Source organism: Vitis riparia, chromosome 15 (genome assembly GCF_004353265.1).
Source record: "Vitis riparia cultivar Riparia Gloire de Montpellier isolate 1030 chromosome 15, EGFV_Vit.rip_1.0, whole genome shotgun sequence".
NCBI classification, from domain to species: domain Eukaryota; kingdom Viridiplantae; phylum Streptophyta; class Magnoliopsida; order Vitales; family Vitaceae; genus Vitis; species Vitis riparia.
This window is the reverse complement of record NC_048445.1, coordinates 1,913,603-1,935,049: the sequence shown is the minus strand read 5'-3', so window position 1 is coordinate 1,935,049 and position 21,447 is coordinate 1,913,603. Positions and strand designations below refer to the sequence as shown.

Genomic DNA, 21,447 nt, shown 5'->3' with positions numbered 1-21,447 from the left:
AATAAAATTATTTATTTATTTATTGAATTACTTAGGTCATTTTTTTTACATTTATTATTTTTAAAAATAATAAAAATATATTATTAATTATGTTTTAAATTATACAAATAGTAAATATATCTTGTAACCCGTGACTTGAAACCATAATCCTGACTTTGATATAAATTATTTTATTGAATTTTGATCATCTCATCTAAAAATCAATTGGTAGTCAATTGAGGTATGACAAACCTTTTATGATATTTGACATCATATCTCATTGGCCCATTTTAACAATCATCATTTGGGTAACTCATTTTTGGGCTTAAGAACAACATTATTGCACCCTAACAAATATATCATAAGAAAAAAAAAAGATGCAAATAAATTGAACGTGTTAATTTCAAATAAAATAGAATTATTTAATGTGCTTTTTTGTGAATATTGAAAATAAAAGGGTTTTTTTCTTCTAATTTTTAAATTTTAGAAAAACTGAAAATAAAAATCAAATAGTATTGTAGTTAGATATAAACTAACTTAGCATTAATAATCACAATAATAACAATATATATTTATTTAAATCTAAAAATATCACATAATAATCTACGAATTAAAAAAAATGGAAAAAAAAAACCAAATTTTACGTATAAAACTCCATCCATCACTGAACCCTAATACAAGGTCATCCGTATGAGATCAGCTCCATATTGCAAACTCTAATCGATGAAAAAACACGAACCCAGAAAATTTCATAGATCCACATCCCTCTTACACTTCTGTTTTTGAATCGATCTGCTCGTAATATTCACTGTGATCGAACAATTCATCTTCACCACCACGTGCTTTTTGATAATTTTCAGCATCTTCACCCTCCCAGGAACCCTGGAATACGAGTTCATGGGCAGAATCCCAGAAGAAATATCTGTTAGCAAGCTCGGATTCGACATGAGAGAATCGGAAATGATCTCAACAGTCACGTTCATTTTCATGGTTCTTCTGGCCTTGGCCTGTCCCGGTGGCCCTCGAGCTTCTCCGATGACTGTGCCGCGGTAGAAGAGGGTGGTGGTGGTGTTTTTGTACCTGAAGGAAGCGAAGTTGGGGTTCTTGACGGAGACGTCGGCGGTGAGGGACATGTTGACGCCGGGGCCAGGGGTGGTAGTGCCGTTGATGAGCTCGAGCTTGTCGACTGTGAAGCCGTTGAGTTTGATGACTGGGTCTTTGACTCGGAAGACCGTGAAGACGAGGATGATGACGACGGCGGCTTGGATGAGGATGGTGGCGGCGATGCAGCCCCAGCACTTGATGCATCTGCGACGGCGGAGGCGGCTGAGGTGGTTGGTCACCTTATCATCCTCGCTGCTGAGGCGGTGACTGGCCGGAGCTAGCGGCCGGACTTGCTCCCTTTCGACCATGGCCGGTGAATTGGAGAAAGGAGGGATCGGTTGTTGAGTGTGTGGGGTTGTTAAAGCACTCTTATATCATCGTGGGCTTGTGAGAGCCTTGAAATGTGTACTAATACTGTTGAATATTAATTCACGAGACTTTGTTCTTTAAGTCAATTTTTTTGGAAAATGATAAATAAATTAATATTTTCATCATATGCGAACAAATAAGACAAAAAAAAGACTCAGAATCAATTAACGATCTTAACTTAACGTTTAAAGTCATTTTTATTTTATTAAATATTTTTAATTTGATTAATAACTTAAATTAAGTTATTAAATTATTTTAAGTCATTGAATTAATTTACCAAACACGTTATTACTAGATGACAAATTATTAACCAAATTTATTGTAAGTCGGTATTCCATATGTTTTTTTTAGCATTTTCTTTAACTATTTTTATAAGTTAATTATTTGGGAAATGTCCCAATTATTTAAAAGACTCGTACTTGATATTAATTACTTAAGATAATTTAATTAATGATAAATATGAATTTATATATATGAGATAGTAAAGATAATATTTATATCATTAAAAAATAATGTTTGAATGGTTAAAAATAATATATTTGATAAAAAAAAATTATGAAATGCTAATTATTTATAAATAATAGATTAAAATTTATATTTTATAAGTTTGAGTTTCTATTTTGTAATTTTTTTTTCTTATGAATGGATGAAAACATGTTTTTTCTCTCGATGAAATAAATATGCTATATGAATTTGTCACTCTCAAATGGCTAAATCAATTAATTTAGTCAACATTTCCCTATGGATTCTTTGACTTCTAAACATTCCATTTCAATGGAAATGCAACCATATAAGTCAAGCAAACCAAACTCCTCCCCAAAAAATTATTTATTTATTTTTACTAAAAGAATGTTAAATTCAAGACGACCGCCATCCTCTGAATTCATTTACCATGGACCAATTTATAACTAACATTAAATTACACAAATAAATAAAATAAAATAAAATATATGAATAGGCTTAAGTGCTTAAATTCAGCTTATTTAAGAGGTAAGGTCCAATGTCAGTGGTAGATATCAATACTAACTTTTAATAGTATTTATTAGATAGATTTTCAAATATGGTTTTTATTAAAAAAAAAAAAAATGTATATTTTTTCACAAATGTGACATTATTTTATTTTAATTAATGTTTTTAAAATTATTGTTATTTTAAATATAGTGAATTATAAAAATATATCCATATACTTTCACCACTGTAATTATTTATTTTGTTAAACGTGTCATTTGAGAGTGCTTGTTTTTTTAACCTAAAAAGATGAATCCGTAGTTCATAATTGAGACTTTAATTTAAATTAAAAATAATAAAAATATGGTTATTATGTCGTAATAAAAAAAAAAGTAACTTTGAATATAAGTTTGGCAAGGTAGTTAAATTTAATTTTTTTCCCATAAAAATACTATTTTGGCCCAAAACTCTATATCGAGATAGTTAAAAGTAAAATAAGAAAAAAAATAAGAAAATCAAAATTGGAAAAATAAGATGCTTTCATATTCTTGTTTCTAACAAGTAAAATACCTATAAATATTAAACCTAAAACAAAAAATAATAATAATAAAATAAAAAAAATTTAAGAATTTATTTTGAAAATATATTATTTTTTATAATAGATATTTTCAAATATTTTTTTAGAGTATTTTGAAAAATAATTTAAAAATAAAAAATGCATGGAAAACTTTTATATTGTATTTAAATTTTCAAATAGAAGTTTATTTTTGAAAATAATTGAAAAAATATTTTTCAAGCTGGTCTTTTGTGGATATTGACAAACGAGAGCCTTAATTTTGAATATAATTATTTGAAGATCAGAGAGCAATAAAAATATTTTAATTGTTATTATGTTTACTGGAGGTGGCCGCTGGGTGTTGACTTTCGGAGTTGCCGGCAGATCGATTAAGATCTACCCTGACTTTTTTCAATGCTATCCAATAGAATTTTGCAACGTGTCCTCACTCGGATCACCCCGCTCATCCGATTCGTCCAAAAAATTTTGAAACGTGTCCGATTGGAAAAAGCATGTAACAAAATGTGGAGATGCGGGGTATCGATCCCCGTACCTCTCGCATGCTAAGCGAGCGCTCTACCATCTGAGCTACATCCCCTGATGAGATTGAATTTTCTTTCTATAAATAATAAAAAAATAATGTTTTATTAATTTTTTTTTAAATAGTGGGAGATTTTCAGAAAGGGGAATATTTGTGTGATTAATAATGGTGTGGAATAAGATAAAATAAATAGTCTATTAAGAATAAATGGATCTACTAAATATTCCCTTTTCTATATATATATATATATTTATATTGAATTATTTCTTAGACAAATATTTTAAAATCTTGTAAGTCTTTTTATTTCATAAAAAAAAAATATTTAAGTAAATCAAATTAACCAAGTAATGCAATATTATATTTGGCTTTTGGAAAGTATGAAGGGAAAAAAAATAATACTAAAAAATTGATTTTCTCATTTAGATATCGAGAAATAAAACACTAAAAAAAAAGGAGGGAAATTTTTTTATAAGAATCCTTCTTCATTTTTCTTTTGGTTGAAAGAAAAATTAAGAAAATAAAAAATTATTAGAAAAATAAATTTTTATATTTAATTTATCTCAAATAAAATATAATTAGAATTAATTATAAATTTATATACATATTTTAATTATTTAATCTTTATATAAAACGAAAAATGAGTATGTAAGTCCAAAGATTTTTCTACTCGTATTTTGATGATTACAAAATAAGATTAATTAATAAATTTAAATCAAGTAAAGTTTTCAAGTTTTAATCATAGATTTTAAAGAAAGCTTAAGCAACCTTTAATGAAAATCGAATCATATGGAAATATAGATTCCTAAAAAATATTAGGGAAATAAGAAAAAGTAAAAAAAATGTTTTTTTTCATATTTGGTTTTACTATAAAAAATAAAAATAAATAAATATATTTAAAATTATTTAATCTTGTTATAATAAAGAGAAATAAGTATAATAAGTACGAAAAAATAGATAAAAATAATTTATTAAATATAAACTTTTTTTATTTACTTTTTATTTATTTCTACTTTTGGTTTCTATTTTATTTTATCCGCATATTCCTTCAAATTTTTAAAGAATCAAACATAGTCTAAAAATTTAAAAGTGTGTAGGAAATCTATAAGATGATTTCCCTGCACTTAGGTCTAAAATATTTTTCATACACAAAGATCGTTTTAATATTAAAAATGTAAACCTATAAGATGATTTTCCATGGTACACTCAAGTCTAAAATATTTTTCAAGCACAAATACCATTTTAATGTTAAAAATGGATGAATTTTTGTTTTAATTGAAATCTTAAACTAAATTTAAATATATAAAACTAATTTATTAAATTTAAATTATATATATATATATATATATATATATATATATATATATATTATTTTCCTCTTTTTTTTGTAATTTTCTTTCATTTTTAAAAAACCAGATAAATAACAATGAGGAAAAGTACGAGGAATTCAATTATTTAATTTTAATTTCCTTACTTATGAATTTTTGAAAAATATTATAAAAAATTCGTGAGAAAGATTTTTGATAAAAAAATGGAGATTAAATAAAAGAAATGCAAAAATTAAATTTCAACTTAATTTATTCTTTTTTGTGATTTTTCAAATTTAATTTTCGTATTTAAAATTAAAAGAAAAACTTTTTTGACTAACTTTCATGACCAATATAATTTTCGGCTCCAATTTTTTCACTTAATAAACTCGTTTATAAGATATTTATATAAGTAAGTCCAGAAAAATAAATAAAATTTAACTTAAAATCATTTTATGTCAATATTTTCAATAGAAATAAAAATTAGAGAAATATTATGTCACTTTAAAAAATAAAAATAAAAAACTTAATATAAAATTAGAGAAATATTTTTTAGTTCATTTTCATATTCCTCTATTTATATCTCTATCTATTCATATTCTATCAATAAAATTCAACAATTTTCAATCATTGTTTCCAAGAGAGAGAGAGTAAAAAATAAAAATAAAAATAAAAAAATTGGAGGGAGAAAGAAAAATTGAGAAACAATCTAAATTGGCAATCCAATTATTGTAGGGGAAGTAGAATTCCACAGCACAAAAGTTTGCAATACGGTGGATCTCGTTGAGTTCTGTAGACCTTAAAAGTATGTCATGGAAGTCTCCTTGCCTGAGATTCCAAGAATGACCTGCACCCAAAAAAAAAAAAGAAGAAAAAATTGTCAGGGTGGTTTTGTAATTTACCAATTCATCTATGGAGGAAAAACTTACCTTGCTTTGAGTAAATATTGGCCGGGTCGGATTAGAGGATGTGGATTAGCTGCATTCTGAATAAAGGATTTAGAATATTAAAAAAATAATAAAAAAAAAATTAGAAAGAAGAAGGGGATGATAGTCATTACAATTTTCCAGCCACATTCAGTTTGACACCCAGCACAGTTAACAGCGGCCAATCGCATCTGAAGGTTTTCCCCCTCGTGATCAAGTAAAAAACTACCATTAATTCGAATCTCTGCTGCTTCTATTTGGTACACATTCCTTCTGCAATTAATCACGATTTCTTTTAATCCAGGCGCTATTTGTTTTTTTTATTGAATATAAAAAATTAAAAATCAATATAATTAAACTAAATTTATTAATTATAATTTCATTTTAATTATGTTAATTAATATCAATAAGATACTTTTTTTTTTTCTATTCAAAAAAAAAAACACTACTTAAGTAATGTTTAGTTCTAGATAATGCTAAAAAAAGAAAAAAAATAAATATAAAAAAAATATTTTTTCATATTTTGTTATCTTATAAATAATAGAATGAGATATAATTAAATTTTAAATATTTTTAATTAATTTAATTTTATATTAAAAAATTAAAACAAATAAAAAAAGTTTGAAATAAGAAAAAAAATAATTTACTTACTTCAAATTTATTTTTTATTTTTATTATTTTTTCCACGTATTTTCCCGTGATTTTTCTAGAATCAAAGGTAGAAGTTTGACTTTTTCTATTTAATAAAAAATTAATAATAAATCATGAAAAAAAAGAAAAAAAATGAAAAACAAATTACTTTTAAACAAAAAAACAAAAAAACAAATACCCTTATAATCTCATTAGGAACCGGAAGAAAGATAAGAACTAAAATCTTACGCTGTATCGAAGAGCCGAACGATCGCGTTAGGTGGATTCTGATGATCAGAGAACTGCAAACAAAGATTGAAAAACTTCAAAGATTGCAGTAACAACCAATTTGGTAAAACTTTTCTAAGATTGATCGAAAAAAAAAAAAACAGAAAGAAGTACATTTGCACAGAGCTGTGAGCGGTCTGTGAAGAATGTTAAGCATGAGTTACATCCGTAGACAATGGCGCGTGTGTTGTTCATTTTCCGAGAAAATTAACTTGAATACTACTTCTCCTGATCACAAAGAAAGAATGATGATAAAGAGTTGTTTGGATACCAAGAAAGTGTTGAATGCGAAAAAGCAACTACTCTTACCGCAAAATATGCTGGGAAAAAAAATCGATTTAAGAAAGTGATCATGCTTGTATATGAAAAGGATTGCACCTGATTAAAATTCCAAAGAAAAAGGAAAAGAGATCGATCAGAAATGTCAGGAGACTTCTTGATGGATGTTTCTTTATTATTGAGATCGGATGTAGGAAGGTACCTGATTGGCGAAGAATTAGAACAACAAACACAGTGAGAGAATGAAAGAGAGAAGTGGCTTCAATTTTTCCCGAGAAAGTGAGAATGAAAGAGAGAAATGGAGGGAGAGTTGGTTACTGATTTATAGGAAATTAAAACAGTTACTTATAATCTCAACGATGGCAATGAGTATAAACAGATTCTTGTTAGGTTATACGCCTTTATGTTTACCATGTCATCAGGTGACTTTCATTTTAATTTTTTTTTTTTAATATTATTTTTTTCAGCCACATATTTCATAGATTTTCATTTACTTCGGAGCTAAATATTATTTAAATGTTTAGAACGGTGGAGTATTATTAGATTATCTATAAAAAAAAATAATATTTGATAATGCATTATATAAAATATATATACTTAATTAAGAATTCATTTGATAGTGGGAAAATATCCGAAACATAATCTTATACTCTCCTTCAAAACTAATGAAAGTTTATTGAATCAACTTAATGACTTAAAGTAACTTAATGTTTTAGTGACTTAATTTATGCGATCTTAATATTTTTTTTGTTTTATAAATATAGTTCTATGTTTAAGTAAAAATAAATTAACTATTTTAATTTAACATTTAAAATCATTTTTAACTTTAAGTTGTAACATTAAATCATTTTAACAAGTATACTTAAACTATTTAATAACTTAAATTAAATTATTAAAACATTTTAAGTCATTAAGTTGATCGACATTTGGTAAAATTTAATACTTAATTTAAATTGGCTTTAAGTTAAATTATACAAAGTGGTTAGAGGAGGGCATATGGTGACATTTAGGCCATAATAAGTATATCATCCAATTTAATTAGTTGAATGAGGTACCAAGAAATTAAGGCCGTAATTATAAATATTTATTTATTTATTTAGAAATCAGTTTGAATATATTATTATTATTAGCAGTACGAGTAGAGGAAGGTGAACAGAATTTATTAACAAATCATGCTAATCTTTTATTTTTTTCAATATATTTTGAGTAGTTGTTTTGATTTTCCAAACACCCACACAGCATATAAACTGAATGGAAATGTAAAGATTTTATTTATTTATTTATTTTTCGTAAAAAGGAAAAATGAAATTATATTTAACCAAAAACGTACGTGGGAACCTCAAACTAAGGGAGCTTGATCACCAAGTCGGAGATCGACTTTGCCAAACATGGTCTTATTGGCTTCTCCAAAGTCAAAAGGAAAAAAACATGAAAAGTCAAACTTGCATGAGATTCATTAAACAGCACGAAAACACAGAAAGTAACGTGACATTTCCCCATGCATGAAAACAAGAAAAAGAGAGGAGCGGATCTACCCAACACGAGGATACGACCACCACCTCGTACTTACCCAACACCATCAAACATGAAAATTCAAGCCTTGCAAGAAACACTCATCAAACAAAACAAAGAAAACACACAGAAGTAACAGGACACATATTGCACCACAAATGGAAGGAGAGTGAAGCCGTCAAAGAGGCATCTGGATCTCTGCTATCGTGGTACGAGAAATAGGGTGGTCACGAGCCCAAGGAAGATCAACGGTGAGTTTGAATTCCAACTCGTACATGTTGTCCCAATCTACACCAATGTCATTTGTCAACTTCATCAGATGCTCGTACCTCACCGACATTGGCACCTGTATCATTTCTTGCTTTTGCTGCTCCAGTTGCTTTGGGAGATTCTCCGTAAACGGGCCTTTTACCATCTCCCTACATTCCCGAAATCAGACGACGACGTCGTTTCCCAAACAAAAGAAACAAAACCAAAACGAAAATCTTAGATTAAAGCACGCGATAACGAAGAAAAAAGAAAGAGAGAAAACATCAAACCTGTCCTTCTTTACAGTCTTGAGGGTGTAGTAGATTGTCTTAACTGTAACTTGACAAGTATACGGGTTGGTGATAGAGACCTTGGCTTTGAACGTCGCTCTATTTTGTTTCATGTCTATGACCTTGTCGACATGGGGCAAGACCGTGAGCTTACATTCGGGATTCACCATCCTCACTCTCTCCAACAGCTTCACTAGGGCTGCACAACCTTCAACCACACGACACAAATTCCAGAATCAACTGAGAGATGGGTCTGCGGTGAAGACACCCATGAGAGAGGCTGGTATATATACAGAAAGATAAATCTGTGGTGGCATGTGGTACAGAGCATCCATTAATATTCTAGGAAAAAAAATTTAATTGAAAAATGAATTAGAGATTGGTTTTGTCTGATGTTTTTATAACATATATATTTTTGCTTGCAGCCTTAGGCCGGAAAGTCTCCAGCATTGCTAATTAATATAGACTCTCCATTGAGCTAGGGGCTTGTGGTTCAAGATAGGTAGGAAAATATGAAATATTTTGAAAAGGCAATGGTTGAATTTGGTTCTATCTTCTCTAATATTTTATATGAAAATGACATGATTATTTTTTATTTGTGGATGTAGACATGATTCATTACACCACATTGAAACCTCATATACTTTTGATTCTTCCATCTTTGTAGGTTCTTGGTGCAGCACGGTGAGGGACTCGTGCTTCAAGGTATATGGATATAAAGAATATGAAAACATGAAATGTTTCAGGAATCCAATAATTGTATCTAGTTATATGATTTGTCATATTTTTCATTGTATAATAAAATAATTATTTCTCATCTATAGATGTAAACATGATTGATCGAATCATATTAAAACCCCATGTACCTTTGATTGTTCTATCTTTGTTTTATTAAATTAATATTGTTTGTATTAAAGTTTTCGCTGGCATAACATCTTATATGATTTTTATTTTTTTGTTTTTTAACTCTAACTTGAAGTTAAATTTCAATCTAATGTCAGGAATATTAAGATTATAAAAATTTGATTAGATATAAAGTAATTTATAAATCAAATTCAAGCTTCTAACAAAAGTAGTATTTTGTATTTTATTAAATATAATTTTTTAACAAAATTAATGTATTGTTTGTATTCAATGTCAAACAAATCATGTCATAATTTTTAAGGTATTGTTTGTATTATATACTTTTCATTAAACATCATATCATAATTTGAAATAGTTTTTTTTTTGTTTTTTTCTTTTACTTAATTTAGGTTGAACTAAAAATAATTTCATGCATGTGCGAAAATAAAACTTACACAAGAAGTAACATTTTTGGCATCCTCATATTAAATTATTTTCTAAGATCTAAGACCTTGTTTAGTTCAAGAAATTGGAACAATAAGAATAATGCATTTTTTGAAAAATTCATGTTAGGAACATGTATTGTCCATGTCTACAATGGGATAAATCATGTTGCCAAGTTGGAAAAAGATATATATCCATTCTTATTAGCTTCTTAACTTGAAGTTGAAGTTAGATCTAAGCTTCATAACATTAATATTATAAAAGTTTAATTAAATATAAAACAATTTAAAAAAGTAGTATTTTGTATTTGATTAAATTATGATTTTAAAAAAATTAATTGCATAAATACAAATTAAAGTCAACGCCAGAGTAATCATTTTTAAAAGGTATTGTTTGTGTTATATACGTTTCATTAAACACCATATCATGGTTTGAAATAGGTTTATATTTTTCTAACTTTAATTAACGTTGAACACAAAATAATTTCATGCATACGCCAAAATAAGAAGAACCATTTTTGTCATTCTCATATTAAACTTTTTCTAAGCTTTAAGACCTTGTTTGGTTCACGAAATACCATCAATAAGAATCATACATTTCCTAAAACTTCATGTGAAGAACAAGATAAATCATGTGCCAAGTTGGAAAACGATACATCCATTTTTATTAAATATTTGTATAATTCATATTTACATCTTAATTTAATATATGCAATTTTATAATATTCAAGATAGACTATTTTCATATGCGTTGGTGCTAAATATTATTTAAGACTATGTTTGGTTTTGAAAAGTATTATGAAAAGAAAAAAAATGCTAAGAAAAATGGTTTTTTTATGTTTGGTTTCATGATAAAAAAGACGAAATAAAATCAAATATAATTTAGTTAAAAATTTATGTATTTTAAAATTATTTAACCTTTATATAATGAAGAAAAATATGTGAAATGAGTTTGAAAAAATATACAAATAATTTATTGACTTAAAAACTATTTTTTATTTTTCTTCACTCTTTCTTTCCTTCCATTTTTCATCTTTATTTTATTTTCCTCATATTTTCCTTTAGATTTTTCAAGAACCAAACATACCCTAAATGTTTAGAACCGTTAAGTATTATATTGTTTATAATATTATGATTTTTATGGATTATTTAAATGTATAAATGGTATATCAGAAATATTATATTTAAATTATTAAATATTTATTGTGAATTAGATTTTAGAAATTGTGTTATTGCCGTCATTTGCTGAAAAATGAAAAATGATAATAATAATAATAATAATAATAATAATAATAATAATAATAATAATAATAATATGGATAGGAATGAAAAAGAAAATAAAATAAAATAAAATGAAAATAAAAAGATAAAAAGAAAGGGCAACTTATGAAATTATAAAATAAAAAAAATGGAAGAAAAAACATTGAGAACCTAAATGCCAATTAAGAAAGATGGAAAGATCTTGTTGTTAAGTTTTCACTTCTATTGATTTGAATTAATGTTTCAATTTTTTAATTTTATGATAAAAACTATAAAAAAAAATATATATTTGATAGTGATTTTGATACAAAGTTAAAAAAAAATATATATGTATTTAAAAAAATTTTATATATATATATATATATATGATATAACAAAGGCTATGAGTGAATAAGGAAAATACCCAAAAGGAGGGGTGAATTGGGTTTTTCAAAATCTTTTTCCACACAATAATATATACACAAAATAAATAAAGGAAGGAGATAAAGTTAGAGAAATTCAAACTCGGGTTTATAGTGGTTCGGCACTCCGTTGCCTACGTCCACTCTCCTCAATCTCCTAACCGAGTGAGGGTTCCACTAACTTGAAGCTTCAATCAAGCTTTCAATCTTCTTACACTTGGATTCCGGCTCCAATGGGCTCTTACACAATCTCTTCAAGATTTGAACCACTTGAAGGCTTTCACATTCAGTTTACACAAAGATGAAACTCTCAACCTAGCTTAAGGATGGCTCAAGTACAAGAGAAAGCTAGGATGAATTGCAAGAGTGCACTAAGAATATGCAAGTGATGGTTTGATGCACTTAGAAAGAAAATGAGAGCTTTTTGATCAAGAATAGGTAGGTGGGCTTTGAATGCAATTGTTCTCTTATTCATAAATGAAGAGGAGCCCTTAATTTATAGGTTTTTAAGCTCGGGAGACAAAAACAGCAGAAAGTAGCCTCGACCGGACGAGCAAAGGATCGACCGGATCACTAGCCGTTGGTGCATTTAATGCATGATAGGTTACCATTGCCTCGACCGGACCTCGACCGGACTAGGGTGAGGTTTGACCGGGAAGAGGAAGCTACTGGGAGAGAGAGAAAGTTTTTGTGTCTCCCCTGACCGGAACTCGACCGGACAAGTGTAACCGGTCGACCGGTTCCCCAACCGGTTGAGCCGGTTGGCCATGGTCTCGACCGATTGAGCCTTTTGGCCCTGAAAATCTATCCTTTTTTATTTCTTTCTTTTCCAATACTTAGGCAAGGTCTTTAGGGAGTTAATATGTCATTTTTGAATCAATTTGCCTAAGGTATATTTGATGAAACTCGGGTTTTAAAGAAAATCAAGTTTTAGAGAATAAACCGAGTTTTATAAGATGCATGAAAAGGTATGAACATTCTAAGTGCACTCATGCTATCATCTTACATTCATTTCCTATGATTACAAATCTTCCAAATGATCTCGATCCCGTATTCGTTTGGTCCTTGATGAATTTTTGAGATTAAGTCTGAGATTCTTAACAGTTTAAAACAATTAGTCACTTAACCATGGTTTGTTATCATCAAAACCTGATTAGGAGAACCCTTGGACTAACAATATATATTTTAAAAAATTCCTTAATTAAGAAATCACTTGATCACATCAAGTAACTCATTGGGGTGATGATTATCTTCCAAAATTTAACAAACACTTTTTATATTATATTATATTATATTATTATTTATTAAAAATGACACCTTTTAAAGATAACCATGAGTTCTTAAACTTAAATTAAAATGTAATGATAAAGGTGGGAAACCGGAAACATAGTCTTATTCTCTCCTCTAAATCCAAAAAGATGTTTGAGGAATCTACTTAATAACTTAAAGTCATTTAATATTTTAATGACTTAATTTATATTAATTTCAATTTTTTTTTTTTATAAACATAGTTACATGTTTAAATAAAAATAAATTAATAATTTTGATTTAATACTTAAAGTCATTTTCAATTTTTAAGTTGTGATATTAAGTTATTTTAATAAATATATTTAATTTATTTAATAATTTAAATTAAATTATTAAATTATTTTAAGTCATTAAGTTAGTAGGTGTTTAGTAAAATTTAATTATTATTATTTAATGATTTAAGTTAAGTTAAATTATAATTATTAACTTAAAACTTATTACTTAATTTTCATTACAAGTATTAAGGTTGTTTATTAAAATCAATTTAAAAATTATTCTAAATCTTTAAATTGACATATTTATTATCGTAAATTATATATAGGGTAAAAAAGGTCCACTAACAGTGGAAGTCTTTGAATAACAAAAGAGATCGGAAAGTTAAGTAACATAAATAAAACAAAAAAAGTAAAATGAACATGTAGATATAAAAATAAATTAATTATTTTTATTTATTATTTAAAATTATTTTTAGTTTTAAAACATAGCCATTAAGTTACGTTACAAAACATATTTAATTTACTTAATAAAATAAAATAAATTATTAAGTCACTTTTTAAGTTATGAAATTGGTTACGAATCAGACACCATCAAACTAGGAACGTGAAATTCAAACTTTGCATGAGATTCATTAAACAACACACCTCCAAAATCAAAGTACAATCATGAAAATTCAAATTACTTGCATGAAACACTCATCAAACAAAACAAAGAAAACACAGATGTAAGTACAGGATACATATTGCACCCCAAATTAAAACCGGTAAATCATACAGGAGATGGAAGGAGAGTGAAGCCATCAAAGAGGCATGTTGATCTCTCCTTCCCAGGCAAGAGGAATAGTCTGGCCAGCAGAGAGAGGAAGATCAACGGTGACAGTCAAATCCAACTGGTAAATGCTGTTCCAAGCTCCGCCAATGTCAGCCATCAGCTGGCTGTGCGGCACCAAAATTGGCACCTCCACCACTATGTTCTTACTCGCCGGCAGTAGCACTTGGAGCTCCTCCATCCTCCCTACTACTATCACCCTACATTCCCCACATCAGACGACGACGTCGTTTCCCAAACAAAAGAAACAAAACCAAAACGAAAATCTTAGATTAGAGCATGCAATAACGAAGAAAAAAGAAAGAGAGAAAACATCAAACCTGTTGCTGTTGTCAGTCTTGAGGGTGTAGGAGACGTTGTAAACGCGAATGGGAGTGAAATAGGGGTTGGTCATAGAGACCTTGGCGTTGTACGTCACCCGCTCCTCGCTCTTATCTCTGATAACGACGTCGAAGACCCTGGCCCCGGCAGCGTCCATGATATATTCAACATCCTCACCCTCTCCAACAGCTCCGCCAAGGGTGCACAACCTTCAACCACACCAGAAAAATTCCAGAGTCAACTGAGATATGGGTCTGCGGTGAAGACACCCATCAGAGAGGCTGGTATATATACAGAAAGACAAACACAGATGCATGTGGCACAAGTCATCCATTAACATGCTAGGAAAGAAAATTTAATAAAAAAAATAAATTAAGAATTATTATTGATTTTGGTTTTACCTGCTGTTTTTATAATATATATATATATTTGCTTTCATTTTTTTAGGCCGTTACAAAGCGTAACAAATTCCTAATTAGTATGGGTTCTAGGTGCAATGAGGGAACTTGTGGCTCAAGATACTTGGGTATAAGGATAACGAAAACATTAGATATTTCAAAAACTCAATAATTATATCTAATTTTGTCCTTTCTCATATTTTATATGGTATAATAAAATGATTTTCTCTCATTTATGAATATAAACATGCTTAGCTTAATCATGTTAAAACTTTGTTTACTTTTACTTATTTTATCTTTATATACTTAAATTAACATTATTTATATTAAAGTTTTTATTGGCACAACACCTTATATGATTTTTTTTTACCTACTTGAAGTTAAATTCAATCTAATGTTGGGAATATTATGGTCATAAAAATTTGATTAGACATAAAGCAATTTATAAATCAAAATCAAGCTTCTCCGTGGTTTAGGCTATGTGGTGACAAAAAGTATGAAAACATAAAATATTTGAAAACCTAATAATTATATCTAGTTTTTTACTCTGTAATATTTTCTATGATATAATAAAATGATTCTTTATCATCCATGAATGTAGACGAATTTGGCCGAACCACGTTAAGACCTCGTCCACTTTTGATTGCTTTATTTTTGTGTTTTTAAATTAGTATTATTTGCATTAAAGTTTTCATTGGTATGACACCTTATATGATTTTTTTTTTTTGTTTTTGTTTTTTAGCTCCAACTTAAAGTTGAATTTCAATCTAATGTCGGGAATATTACGATTATAAAAATTTGATTAGACATAAAGTAATTAATAAATCAGAATCAAGCTTCTAACAAAAGTAGTATTTTGTATTTTATTAAATATAAATTTTCAATGTCAAAGTAATAATTTTCAAAGGCATTGTTTGTATTATATGCTTTTAATTAAGGTTGAACTAAAAATAATTTCATGCATGTGTGAAAATAAAGCTTACACGAGAAGCAACATTTTTGTTGCCCTCATATTAAATTATTTTCTAAGATCTAAGACCTTGTTTGGTTCATGAAATAGGAACAATAAGAATATATAATGCATTTTTTGAAAAATTCATTTTAGGAACATGTATTGTCCATGTGTTGGGAAAAGATATCAATTCTTATTAGCTTCTTAACTTGAAGTTGAAGTCAGATATAAGCTTTGGAACATTAATATTATAAAAGTTTAATTAAATATAAAGCAATTCATAAATCAAAATAATACTTGAACAAAAGTAGTATTTTGTATTTTATTAAATTATAATTTTTTAACAAAATTAATTAAATAAATACCAATTAAAGGTTAATGTCAAAGTAATAATTTTTAAAAGGTATTGTTTGTATTATATAGGTTTCATTAAGCATCATATCATGGTTTGAAATAGGTTTTTGTTTTTCTAACTTTAATTAAGATTGAACACAAAATAATTTCATACATACGCCAAAATAAAAAGTATCATTTTTGTCTTTGTCGTATTAAACTTTTTTTTTAAGCTCTAAGAACTTGTTTGGTTCACGAAATTCGAGCAATAAGAATCATGCATTTCTTGAAAACTTCATGTGAGGAACAAGATAAATCATGTGCCAAGTTGGAAAAAGATATATCCATTTTTATTAAATATTTGGATAATTCATATTTACATCTTAATCTAATATATATGCAATTTTAAAATACACAAGATAGCCTATTTAATTATAGCTTTAAGAAAAGGGAAAATTGGGATACGATACAATGGGGTGAAAATATTTGAAAAAATAAAACTAATTTTCACATTTTTCAATAAAAATATTAAAATATATTAATTTGAAAACAAAACAACTAATGTGGCTTGTGTTGTATAAGTTACTCTTTTTTTCTTGGAACTGTTGTTAAGTCATTATTACCAAAGCAAATGTAGTTACTCAATCTAGGGTCGGTTTGTATACGGAAATGGGGAACAGAAATGAATATTATGTTCTTATTCCTATTTTTGGTGAATGAAAATGAATTTGGTAATTTCATTTAGTATTTGGATGAACTTAGGAATTCAATATCAAAACGAGTATTGTTTTCCATCTAATGTTTTGTAATAATAAGAATGGAAATGAAAAAAATTAACAATAATACCCTTCCATAGTTTAAAGTAATTTTTTGTTTTTATTTATAAATAAATAAATGAGAAAACAAATGTTATACTTAGTTAAGAAAAACACCCAAGGGGGGGGGGGGGGGGGGGGGGTTGAATTGGGTTTTTAAAATCTTTTCGATCACAACAAATTCAAACACAATATAAGCAAAGTAAAGAGATAGAGTTTAGAGAATTCAAACTCGGGTTTATAGTGGTTCAGTACTTCTTTGCCTACGTCCACTCTCCTCAACCTCCTAACCGAGTGAGGGTTCCACTAACTTGAAGCTTCAACCAAGCTTCTAATCTTCTTACACTTTGATTCCGACTCCAATGGGCTCTTACACAACCTCTTCAAGATTCAACCCTTTTGAAGGCTTTAACACTCAAATTGTTATAAGATATAATCATTTAACCTAGCTTAAGGATGACTCAAATACAAGACAAAGTTAGGATGACACACAAGAGTGCACTAAAGGATATGCAAGTGGTGATTTTAATGCACTATGAAGGAAATGAGAGTTTTTTTATCAAGAACAGGTAGGTAGGCTATTGAATGCAAGTGTCTTCTTGTCAATAAATGAAGTAGAGCTCTCAATTTATAGGTTTCTAAGCTCGGGAGTCAAAAACAGCAAAAGGTAACCTCATCCGATCGAGCTAGGGGTCAACCGGTTCATTAGCCGTTGGAGCATTTAATGCATGACAGGTTACCGTTGCCTCAACTGGTAAGGGGAACACCTCGATCGGGAAAAAAAGACTATTGGGAGAGAGAGAAGGTTTTTGATCTTCCTCGACCGGTTCTCGATCGGACGACCCCAACCGGTCGATCGGTTCCTCAACCGATTGAGCTAGTTGGCCATAGCCTCGACCGGTTGAGTCTTTTTGGCCCTGAAAACCTATTTTTTTTATTCCTTTATTTTCTAACAGTTAGGCAAGGTCTTTAGGTAAATTATTAAGCCAATTATAAAACATTTTGCCTAAGGAAATTTATTTAAAAACTCGGGTTTTAATAAAATCGACGTTTTAAAGAATAAACCGAGTTTTCAAAGATACATGAAACGTGTGATAATCCTAAGTACACTCATGCATTCATTTTACATTAGTTTCCTATGATCACAAGTCTTCCAAGCATCTCGATCTTGTATCAATTTGGTCATTTGATGAATTTTATAGTTTATACCTGAGATTCTTAAACATTTAAACCAATTAGTCACTTAACCATGATTTTTTATTATCAAAACCCGATTAGGAGAACCCTTGGACTAACAATAAATTTTTAGAGTTTTTTTCTTCTAAATAACAAGATTAAAAAAATATAGTTTTATTATGGGATGAAGAGGTATCAAGGCTTGATTAATGAAATTTAAAGGTAAAATAGTAATTTTCAACTATCTTATATTTTCTTATGTGGTGAAGGAATCAATATATCACCTACTTGATGAATTGAAATTCCACTCGTAAGTGAGATTTGATCTCTACCGAAATCATTATTTATCCAAACATGAAAATAAGGGATGAAAGAAATGAGATGCCTATTCTTACTATTCATTTTCACATTCCAAACACCCCTCAAATATCATAAGGCAATAACGAATGAATTTTTTTTCTTTATATTAATGATCTAAAGTTTACATTTTATATTTTATTTTCTATCTTATTGGTTTTCATTTGTTTTTTTTTTAATTTAAAGTTTTTAAAACCCTATGCAAATCATTTTTTTTTTTATTTATGGAGAAAGATCTTATTGTTAAGAAATTAAAAAAAGGAAAAAGGAAATAATAATAGTTTGTCCTAAAGTTTTCACTTTTATTGATTCAAAACTTACAATATGTACTTCGATATTAAAATTTTTTGATACTTAATTTTTAATTTTTTTAATATTGATGCGAACTAAAAAAATTATTTGATAGTGACTTCGATAATGCATCATATAATAAATATAATATTTTTCATAAAAAATAATCCCTTAATTAAGAAATCAAAGTAATTTATTGGGATGATGATTCTCTGCTAAAATTTCCAAGCAATTGATTTTATATTATATTATATTAATTTATTAAAAGAAAACCACTCTTTAAAGATGACCTTGAGCTCTTAAACAAAAAAAATGTGATCATAAGGGTGGGAACATGTGGGAAACATGATTTTTTATTGACTCCCCTAAAATTAGAGGGTGTTGGTGAATGAATTTAATAATTTAAAATAACTTCATTACTTAATTTATACCAATTTCAAATATTTTTTAACCATTTTGATTTTAAGTTGTGATATTAAATTATTTTAACAAATATGTTTCATTTATTTAATAAGTTAAATTAAATTATTAAATTACTTTAAGTCATTAAGTTAGGTGTTATTTATTTTTTCTTAATTTTTTATCAAAAGCAATTTGTTTTTAAATTTCAAATTATTTGTTTTTATTTTTATTTTTTGTTGACTTATTATTTATTTCTTAAATTTTTTTTTAATTAAATAGAAAAAGTTGAATTATTTGTCTTTCTCTTAATGCTAAAAGTAATAGGTGGTTTTTTTTTTTTTTTAACGCTTAATAAAAATAAAATATTAAAAAGCAAATAACTTAATACTTAATATTATTAATCATTATTGTTATTATTATTATTATTTAAAAAAAAAAAAAAAGACCAAAGACAACAACCACCTGGGTGGAATATGAAAATTCAAACTTAGGATAAGATTCATTAAACAACAAACCTCCATTGTACTTGATGAAACACTCATCAAACAAAACAAAGGAAACACACAGAAGTAACAGGATACATATTGCACCACAAATTAAAACCGGTAATCAAACAAGAGATGGAAGGAGAGTGAAGCCATCAATGAGGGATCTTGATCTCTCCTTTCCAGCCAAGAGGAATCCTGTGGCCTTTATAGAGAGGAAGATCCACGGTAACAGCCAAATCCAACTGGTAAATTTTGTCCCGAGCTCCACCATTGTCCTCCAACAAGGTCATCAGCTGGTTGTGAGCCACCCTGATTGGCACCTCCAGCACTGTGTCCTGACTCCCCGGCAGTGGCTCTGGGCGCTTCTCCATACTCCCTGATACTATCACCCTACATTCCCCACACCAGACGGCGACGTCGTTTCCCAAACAAAAGAAACAAAACCAAAACAAAAATCTTAGATTAAAGCATGCAATAACGAAGAAAAAAGAAAGAGAGAAAACATCAAACCTGTTGCTGTTGGCAGTCTTGAGGGTGTAGGAGACATCGGAAATGAAAATAGGAGTGAAATAGGGGTTGGTCAGAGAGACCTTGGCGTTGTACGTCATCCACTCCTCGCTCCTACTGATAACGACGTCGATGACCTCGGCCTCCTGCAGGCCACTTAATAAATTCACCACCTCCAAAAGCTGCATCCTCACTTTCTCCATCTGCTCCGCCATGGCTGCACAACCTTCAACCACGAGAAAAATTCCACAGTCGATTAAGAGATGGGTCTGCGGTGAAGACACCCAACAGAGAGGCTGGTATATATACATAAACACAAATGGTAGATGATATAATATAAATCTGTGGTGGCATGTGGCACATGGCATCCTTCCATATGCTAGAAAAGATAATTAAAAAAAAATATATGAATCACAGGTTTATTGGTTTTGGTTTTGTCCGCTGTTTATATATATATATATATATATATATATATATATATATATATATATATATATATATATATATATATATATATATTTGTGGACCCCGCATTTCGACTCAATCTCAATGCGTTTCCCACTCGATGGCGAGCTCGATTTTTTAATTATTTGAAAAATTGATTTTTATTGATTATTTGAAAATGACTTGGAGTCGCCACTTATTTTTGTTTTATTTTTAAAGGGTAAACAAAATAAGAAAGAAAAACCCTAAGAGCGACTCCTTATTTTGGAAAAGGCGGTCTGTGAAAAAACCGGATCGGGTCCGGGGGTCAGGTTACTCATCGGGAAGGTACGGTAAAGACCGTAGCACCCCTCTAAGTCCCTAAAGACGGGTCTCTACTAATAAAATGAAGCTTACGTGGCAATCAATGTGAAAATCAATGAATACTCGAATCAATCATGCACGTATGAGAGTCGAAAAATGCATGTGAATTAATCAGAGTGAGAGTGAGCGCGTACCTGGGCAACGAATCATCATGCGCTATCAAGGAAAAAGGTTAGTGCACAATAAATAGCATAACATAGCTCACATGTCACTAAATTGAATGCGAAATCATCAAAGGCATGCATGACACTTCACTCAAAATTCACTTTTATTTTAAAGAAAATTCATTTGATGTTGGGCCCCCACCAAAACCCGTTTATTTTAGC

General features: G+C 28.8%; 5 protein-coding genes and 1 non-coding gene across 8 annotated transcripts; all 6 read right to left on the bottom strand.

Annotated features, from left to right (window-relative positions):
* Positions 1-703: 703 nt before the first annotated feature.
* LOC117932477 (late embryogenesis abundant protein At1g64065) lies at positions 704-1,423 on the bottom strand. The gene has a single exon (XM_034853742.1). The coding sequence runs from the start codon at positions 1,389-1,391 to the stop codon at positions 729-731; it is 663 nt and encodes a 220-aa protein (XP_034709633.1). The 5' UTR covers positions 1,392-1,423; the 3' UTR covers positions 704-728.
* A 2,058-nt stretch (positions 1,424-3,481) lies between these two features.
* On the bottom strand, positions 3,482-3,554 carry TRNAA-AGC. Its single transcript has one exon. It is a non-coding gene; the product is annotated as a tRNA-Ala (tRNA).
* Positions 3,555-5,452: 1,898 nt separating this feature from the next.
* On the bottom strand, positions 5,453-7,216 carry LOC117931622. Of its 3 annotated transcripts, XM_034852613.1 has the most exons (7): positions 7,127-7,216; positions 6,955-7,023; positions 6,760-6,873; positions 6,607-6,659; positions 5,862-6,000; positions 5,731-5,786; positions 5,453-5,648 (listed from the first exon to the last, which is right to left on the bottom strand). In XM_034852613.1, exons 3-7 carry the CDS (start codon positions 6,838-6,840, stop codon positions 5,612-5,614), a joined length of 366 nt encoding a protein of 121 aa, XP_034708504.1. In that variant the 5' UTR covers positions 6,841-6,873; positions 6,955-7,023; positions 7,127-7,216; the 3' UTR covers positions 5,453-5,611. The 3 variants fall into 3 exon arrangements, with proteins under 3 accessions (XP_034708504.1, XP_034708506.1, XP_034708505.1); XM_034852615.1 differs by lacking the exon at positions 5,731-5,786; XM_034852614.1 differs by lacking the exon at positions 6,955-7,023 and having other exon boundaries at positions 7,127-7,196.
* Positions 7,217-8,347: 1,131 nt separating this feature from the next.
* LOC117932615 (probable desiccation-related protein LEA14) lies at positions 8,348-9,227 on the bottom strand. The gene is made up of 2 exons (XM_034853893.1): positions 8,976-9,227; positions 8,348-8,855 (listed from the first exon to the last, which is right to left on the bottom strand). The coding sequence occupies exons 1-2, from the start codon at positions 9,143-9,145 to the stop codon at positions 8,615-8,617; spliced, it is 411 nt and encodes a 136-aa protein (XP_034709784.1). The 5' UTR covers positions 9,146-9,227; the 3' UTR covers positions 8,348-8,614.
* Positions 9,228-14,050: 4,823 nt separating this feature from the next.
* Positions 14,051-14,841, bottom strand: LOC117932640 (desiccation protectant protein Lea14 homolog). Its single transcript, XM_034853919.1, has 2 exons — positions 14,595-14,841; positions 14,051-14,474 (listed from the first exon to the last, which is right to left on the bottom strand). The coding sequence occupies exons 1-2, from the start codon at positions 14,750-14,752 to the stop codon at positions 14,246-14,248; spliced, it is 387 nt and encodes a 128-aa protein (XP_034709810.1). The 5' UTR covers positions 14,753-14,841; the 3' UTR covers positions 14,051-14,245.
* Positions 14,842-19,793: 4,952 nt separating this feature from the next.
* Positions 19,794-20,573, bottom strand: LOC117932708 (desiccation protectant protein Lea14 homolog). The gene is made up of 2 exons (XM_034853999.1): positions 20,318-20,573; positions 19,794-20,197 (listed from the first exon to the last, which is right to left on the bottom strand). The coding sequence occupies exons 1-2, from the start codon at positions 20,527-20,529 to the stop codon at positions 19,960-19,962; spliced, it is 450 nt and encodes a 149-aa protein (XP_034709890.1). The 5' UTR covers positions 20,530-20,573; the 3' UTR covers positions 19,794-19,959.
* Between the last annotated feature and the right edge of the window lie 874 nt (positions 20,574-21,447).